This window comes from Danaus plexippus, chromosome 11 (assembly GCF_018135715.1).
Source record: "Danaus plexippus chromosome 11, MEX_DaPlex, whole genome shotgun sequence".
NCBI classification, from domain to species: domain Eukaryota; kingdom Metazoa; phylum Arthropoda; class Insecta; order Lepidoptera; family Nymphalidae; genus Danaus; species Danaus plexippus.
The window spans coordinates 390,489-397,567 of record NC_083544.1 but is presented as its reverse complement, the minus strand read 5'-3'; the positions used below and the strand labels follow the sequence as shown (position 1 = coordinate 397,567).

At 31.6% G+C, this 7,079-nt stretch overlaps 2 protein-coding genes across 4 annotated transcripts; both read right to left on the bottom strand.

The window, feature by feature from the left end:
• Positions 1-79: 79 nt before the first annotated feature.
• On the bottom strand, positions 80-1,560 carry LOC116765457 (uncharacterized). 2 transcript variants are annotated; one of them, XM_032654906.2, is made up of 5 exons: positions 1,432-1,560; positions 1,084-1,167; positions 921-1,010; positions 415-813; positions 80-336 (listed from the first exon to the last, which is right to left on the bottom strand). In XM_032654906.2, the coding sequence occupies exons 2-5, from the start codon at positions 1,163-1,165 to the stop codon at positions 200-202; spliced, it is 708 nt and encodes a 235-aa protein (XP_032510797.1). In that variant the 5' UTR covers positions 1,166-1,167; positions 1,432-1,560; the 3' UTR covers positions 80-199. The 2 variants fall into 2 exon arrangements, with proteins under 2 accessions (XP_032510797.1, XP_032510798.1); XM_032654907.2 differs by lacking the exon at positions 1,084-1,167.
• Positions 1,561-2,022: 462 nt separating this feature from the next.
• On the bottom strand, positions 2,023-3,425 carry LOC116765713 (uncharacterized). 2 transcript variants are annotated; one of them, XM_061522021.1, is made up of 5 exons: positions 3,212-3,425; positions 2,635-2,946; positions 2,336-2,463; positions 2,180-2,220; positions 2,023-2,089 (listed from the first exon to the last, which is right to left on the bottom strand). In XM_061522021.1, exons 1-4 carry the CDS (start codon positions 3,222-3,224, stop codon positions 2,197-2,199), a joined length of 477 nt encoding a protein of 158 aa, XP_061378005.1. In that variant the 5' UTR covers positions 3,225-3,425; the 3' UTR covers positions 2,023-2,089; positions 2,180-2,196. The 2 variants fall into 2 exon arrangements, with proteins under 2 accessions (XP_061378005.1, XP_061378006.1); XM_061522022.1 differs by having other exon boundaries at positions 2,184-2,220.
• Positions 3,426-7,079: the final 3,654 nt, after the last annotated feature.

Sequence of the window (7,079 nt, the reverse complement as noted above, 5' to 3'; positions counted from 1 at the left end):
ATACGTCAAGTTGGAAACAGATATAAAAACATCCAAAGTTTTTCAAAACATCTCAACGATACAAAGAAAGAACAATTAATTGTGTGATTACTCGTTTTTATTACAAATGTTTAGAACAAAAATTTTGAGTTTAAATGTTTAACATTTCCATCTTTGACAGATGACATAATTATGATTTGATTGTTTATTCTTTTAGAAGTCATTGCATTGTTTCGTGACGGCCGTCTATACTGAGTTGCCTTTCTGTACTCAGAGCTCTTTGTTCCGCTTGTATTTCTTCCAACTTTTTCATTAAATCTTCTTGAACGCTATCTACTATTTCTTTTAAATTTTTCGCTGAAATCGGTAAAAAAATATATTATATAATATATTATAACATTATATTAAAAAATAACTAGTAACCTTTTGACGGACCTGTTTTTTGATTAAATTCTTCAGCAATCAAAGATATCTTTCGCAAAGTTCCAACGTGTTTTGCGATTTCACTGGCGACGTCAGTCTCACCTCCAGTATTTACAGCCATATCTTCAGTTACTGGTTTAGCTTTTTTAGAAGCCTGTGGCTTGAATACTTCGCTGCTAACGAAGGGCATCTTAGGGATTTTGAAACCTGACGCTAAAATCTGGGTCTCATTTAGCAATGGTAGGTTGGACGAACTGAGAACAGGTCGTGGGATGTCGATGGTATCATTCGGTATGAGTTCGGGTGCGTATGACTGTAACGTTTCTATTTTCGTTGGAGATTCCTTTCTTGGTGGTGTCTTCTTTGTAAATACCACAGGTAAGGCATTTGTGATGCTGTCAACGATTGTTTCTGTAAAATATGTTTTGTTGTCTACTAGGATGTATTTTTTGAGTTTCGTCAGTTTATTTATTTCTGACACGTCGCTTCTTGTAATATATTGCAGTGGTGATACTTACGGACGATGGTTTTAGAAGATTCTTCTTCAGCTTTCTTTTTGTGTGCTAGTCTTCTTGTTAGTTCAGCCAGGAACATTGAACATGTCGGGCCTAAAATTTTATGTCTTACATATTTTTACTTTTAGATTATTATATAGAGTGTACGAGTGTAAGGTGATGTTACCATCGGACTTTCGTTTTTTAGCAGATTTAGGTTTTGATGCTGGTTTTTTATTTTTTTGTTTATAGCGTACAGGTTTTTCCATTACTGTAAAAATGTTAAAGAAAATAGTTAGGTATAACCGAAAATACGATATAAAAGTATTTTGAGATTGTTTCAAACAAAATAAATGGAAAAGAAAAGAAATTAAAGTTAAATGTCGTCTTAAACTTTAGGTTGTTTCCTTAAAACGTTAGCACATCACAGTTCGATAAACGTAGAATTTGAAATTTATTTTCGTTTGGAGCGATTAAACCTTTTCTTTAACAAAACTACAGGAAATAATGTTTTATTTTATCCTACTGTCGATACCTCAGAAATTTCCTCCGGAAGTCCCGTGTCGACGGGACTTCCAAGTCACTGAAGTCGTTTCGAATTTACCTAAATAGTCCCAAAACACATTAAAAATAATTTCATTATATCTAAGACATTGTCATGTCAAAAAATAATGTCAAAATGTTCATAAAGAAGCGTGTATACGAGTATGTCGGCGAGTATAGTTATAACAAATAATAAAGACCTTTTTGGTAATGTCCTGCGTTTAACATATTGAAGGATATTTATACAGTCGATTGAGTAGTAGCAATTGTGATATTATTTTAACATTTTCAAGTTAAGCAATATAGTAGTTTTGTGAATAACGTTATATAAAATTATCAATTACAATAAAATTAATGTACCTAAAAGAGAATAGTATTCAAGACTCTAAATCTAAGTCTAACTACAGACCAGTTTTGTCCTATTTTCAAAGGAACTCAAGGACCTTCCAAAGTTTGTCAAGTATAAAACAAATTGTCATGGTTGGGGTGTGAGGAAACATTTCATTAAAGTTGACACAAGAAACTTAGTTTGCGCTACTCCATTACAATCGTATCGTGACTTTATTAATAAGGAAAACAAAAATAATATTTAAATTACTTTATTATTATTAATTTTGCGTTTTGTGTCGATTTCGTTGCATGCTTTTTACCTGCAACAGAACACTTTGTGAAAAATTTTCAATGTTTGATTAATCATTAAAAATTGCGTAGTGACTTGGGATTTTATAAAAAAAACATACCTACTTTCCTTTTTATATCATTTTGGAGGGACGACGGGTTTCTGTAACAATATGAATGTATTTAAAATTCCAACGAGCAAAAGTACCCACGGATCAGAACATTTCAAAGCATGAACTTAATCCATTGTGCAAATAGATAGCGGTAGCTGTACTCACATTGATAATGGATGGTTGTTTATTAGCCGAGGATCGTCTCTCGTTGTCATCTGTCTTGTCCTGCCCGTGTTCTGAGTGTGCCTGCGCCAGAGCAGCACTTGCAGCAGGATTCACTTGACTGACCTCAGCTAAGTCAACAACAATCATGAAAGTACGAGGATATGAGTCTTAAGATGTGTTACAAAGTAAGTTATTTTGTTTTCTTGCAGTTTAACAACTCAATATATTATTATATAGACGTCTGTATTATCGGTGTTGTCGTTTCAATAGGTGTATAATTTACAAACTAGTTTCCAAACCTGAGAGTAAGTGGTAACTTTCATTCGCATCATAGAATTCTTCCTTCATCGCAGCATCAGCTGCTGATGGGACCGATTCTGACACACTGCTGGTGGAGGACGTCGCCGTTTTATTTTCATTGACCGGCAGATTTCTTCTCTTTTTCTTTTTCTTTGTTTTAGTATCTGGTGTAACTTGGTCCGCTGCGGGCTCGTCTTTCTTTAATTCGTGAAGTTCTAGTACGAATGGTTGGTTAGTTTCGAATATGCCGGGGTTCGATGACGAAGATGACTCCGAGTCAGTTAGGTCCAGCAGATCGTCTAGGTCTCTGTCTGAAACGTCGCATTTAGTGATTACTGATCATCTTGACAGTCCTTTTATTTTAATATATTGATAAACAAAATTAAAATTCCACACGAGTGACAACTGTTATCCAAATAAATGAACAATAATATAATTATAACAAAAAAATTCGTGTGGTGTATCCAATAAATGAAATCAAATTACAAAAATGGAAACAAAAATAAAATGTACACTAAATAATATTAACAAACAGTATGCCAACTTGTATATAATAGCTATTCATTCCAAACTTACCGAAGTTATCCATCGCGCTGGAGATATTCAAACTTTTCTTATTTGTAGGACGTTGATAGATGAACGCTGTTAATTTATTTCCATATTTATTACTTGATTTATTTTGATTGTTTTATATATTAAATGCTGGATTTTGATAGAGTTATGGTGTTAAATAAAATTTATGACAGTAGTTCGTTTTTTCTACAGCAGCGTCCTTTGTTCTCTTGTTCTTGTGCAAAAGAAGGTTCAATACAGAATAGTTGTCCGTGCTCTCTGGTCGCGTATTACCATAGTTTATATCACTCAATACATTTTATGTTCCATTATAACGATGCTTAATGGAATAGACTGTGGATAATATTCCGCTAAAACATAATTAATCATTTAAATTTTAAGTCAGGTGTGCTAAATTTAGAAGTTTGCAGAATTTATCGTCTTGCAATAAATTTTACTTAAATTGACTATAATTGATATCCATAATGGCAGAATATTTATGGTGTGATTAGGGTATAGGCAACTTTTTACAAGATACTTATAATGAGGGAAAAACATTTTAGCTATTTCTGTTATATTTAATATGTTTGTCACCATTTTCTCTCTCTTCACGCCCCTGTGAGTAGAAACGTACTTTATAAGCATAGTATATAAGTTTTCAACAAGCTCTCCCATCATCCACAAAAAAATAATTAGTTTTCATTCATTCCAAATACCGTCTACAAAACAAAGAAAATTATAAGAGAGTTTTTTAGGTCTATGTCTAAAATTGCTATGTACCTAACAATAAAGAATTTCGCAAATACATAAACAAAATATTATTTAAAATGTATGAGTTTGGAAGTAATATGTCGATATTTATATATCTGTGATCATTCTTATTATGGCATAAAACAAATTAATACACTACTGAGAGTTAATAATTGTAAAGAACCAATTATCATTCAGTGTTTTATATGCGAGAGAGTATGACAGATGGTTCTGGTAGTTGAAGGACAACGATGCTCTTTATTCACAACCCCAGATTTGCATATATTTAAGGTCAATGCTCTCGGCTCACAGCGAACCCCTTATACAATATGTGGTATAGACAGGATGAAAACACTGTGTATATGCCGGAGTTCCCTATTTTTGTTTCAATTACGATGGTTTTGATTTCAATTGAAATTATCTCATAATATACAGAGATACAGGACACAGTCAGCGTCACATGACTGTGTATTAAGTATCTCTCTACTACAGTACGTGTTTGTTTAAAATGAGTGTAATCCCATACAGAGGTCAGTCATAGCAATTTGTATGAAATCTGCAGCCAATAACTGCCGGTCCAACGTAACATTGTACACATCGTTGAATATTGAATTGCCCCTGAAACTATTCGTTTAAACTGCTCGTATCGAAATGGGTGCAGTAAAACGAGATTACAAAGCGTTGTTTTTATTACAAAAGTTTAGTTTTTATATTCTCAGCTTCGCTGAGGTTGATTTTAACTGTTCTTGTTTAAACACTCGGTCCGCTCCGCTTACGATCGCTTCCTACATACCATAGAATTTTACGACTTAAGAGATTTTGATTTTTAAACGTATTTTAAAGTTAAAAAGTAAGATATTGTTTTTAAGTCCCATTATAAATATCAAAATATTAGTTTTATTCAGCGATATAAAATATAATTTCGTCTCTTTGTTCGGAATAAATATTTTGAGTTATTACAGATTCCAATTGGAATTACTGCGAACGATTAAACTTGAAAGCGGCAAAACGATGAAACAAAATGTCGGATTAAATAAATAAAAATATAAATTGCACGGAAGCCATCAAATATAGTTTTATTGTAATAAAATTTTAACTCAGTGCTATATAACCGGATCGCCGATGAGCTCGTTACTGAAACATATTAAATATTCCCACATATTCAGGATTTTATTAAAAAAGTAATATCAGAGGTACATTTATTTAGTCTGAGCTTAAGAAAATAATTTTCAGATGCCGATAACGAAATCTGTAAATGTAATATTATAATTCGGTGGAATATTATAAAATATCGTTAATAGCATTTTCATCCTCAGATTAAGAGGAGATTGCCTGATCCTTTGCTTGATAATTTGGGGATTTTGAGATATAAAAGGCTTCGGGTGGTAAGAAAAAAAGCAATTTGGCGATGTCAGCAGCTATCGAGGCTGAAATGATTTATTGAGCCCCGTGACCTTGTACTGTGTACTGTTTGATGGCTGGAGGTCATTATTCAAAACAATCTCAAAGTACAATTAAATGAAGGGAACCGTGAAGCTTCACTCGTATTGTTCGTATATTAAAATATATATGATACGCTAACGCAATACATGGACCGTGAATCGTGATACTGAAACACATTTTTAAGTTACATCTATAATCTTAATTAATCTTAGCAATAGTTGAGTCATATCTTTAAAGTCACAATTCATTTGGCTTGTTTTTATATACAGTAGTGTTTTCAGTATCTCTATAAGGATGAATTAAATCATGTTTTTTTTTGTCTGTAATCTCCAGACCATCAAACAAATATATAATTTATAACATCATCTCCACAACTGATGTAATCTGACCTCAAATAGTATCTCAGTTTCAGATTCTGTTTCAAAGTTGCATTATTTAAAAACTTCCGAATGAAATATGTTGTTGAAACAATTCAAAAGAAAAATCAATACTTGGAATTGATACTATAAACTTTGTTACACCGCTATTCTTCAATACAAAGTTCTGAACTGACAAATTGAATAATGGAACATAGAAGTTACCTCAATGGGACAACAGTTAAAATTATATGTCATATATAAGTATATTATTTGACAGTCAGTTTAAAAGTTAAGATATAGTGTTTAATAATGTAAATATAAGTTAAGATTTATTTAAAGTCATTGATGTCCTGAAACAAAACAATGGCGAGTGTAATAAATTGACTTAAAAGTTTTATATTTGAGCATAATTCACATAAAAGTGATAACAAAGGAATGTTACATTTTCTCTAATTCCTTGTTTTAAATTTCTCTCTCGAAGGAAAAATTTATTTGATGCTAATGTCTTAAATAAACTAACTTTTTATTATTATGATTAAAATATAAATATATGAAGTGATTACAGATGTTAATGGTCATGTAAATTGTACCAGCTCAATGTGTCCCATATGAAGTAAAAATAAGCTTAACCTGGCCTCAAGATTGCACAGTATTATATAAAAGATATACAGGATGATGGAAATGAAGTTTTTGATTCGTATTTTAATTGAGAAGTTTAAAAAAGATACTCAGTTAGTTTATAAAAACAAACCTATTCAATAAAAACAGCGATATCAATGGATAAACAATTTATGAAATAACTTTTTTCCAACCTCCAAAGTAAAAACTTACCTATTGTACATGGACCCAAACATTACTTGTAGACAAATATTTTTTTTCGTCATATTAATTATTATTACGCGAAACGAATATTGATAGATTTTTTGTTATTACAAGATTTGAAATCGTTTTCATAGAGAATATAAAAAACATATGTTATTAATTTGTATCTAGGTACCTACATACGGTTCACTTTACGACTGTGTTCTAGGTAGGAGTGGTTTTCAAACTTTTCAATAACACAGATCCGTCAATATATGTATGTGTGTAACTTGGATGAATTATTCATAAAACAGCGTTATTTTCGTTCAGACGACTACCTGCCTAGCGCCTACATTACTGAGGTATTAGACTTTATTGAGTTTATCGCGTTCACAGAAGGAGTCAGTTTATTTGAAACAGTACTAAGAATAATATGTAAAGATGTTTATACATTTTTTTATTTATTTGGCGCACCTTTGAAAAAACACTCTTTAATAATTTGATACTATCAATTAATTGAGAAACGAATAAGACTGGTT

Coding starts and splice junctions, on each gene's coding strand:
- LOC116765457 (XM_032654906.2), bottom strand. CDS start 1,165: ATGGAAAAACCTGTACGCTATAAACAAAAAAATAAAAAACCAGCATCA. Junction 814..920: donor ATCTTCTAAAACCATCGTCC/GTAAGTATCACC, acceptor CATATTTTACAG/AAACAATCGTTGACAGCATC. Junction 337..414: donor AGAATTTAATCAAAAAACAG/GTCCGTCAAAAG, acceptor TACCGATTTCAG/CGAAAAATTTAAAAGAAATA.
- LOC116765713 (XM_061522021.1), bottom strand. Junction 2,464..2,634: donor AAGTTACCACTTACTCTCAG/GTTTGGAAACTA, acceptor TTGTTGACTTAG/CTGAGGTCAGTCAAGTGAAT. Junction 2,221..2,335: donor AACAACCATCCATTATCAAT/GTGAGTACAGCT, acceptor ATATTGTTACAG/AAACCCGTCGTCCCTCCAAA.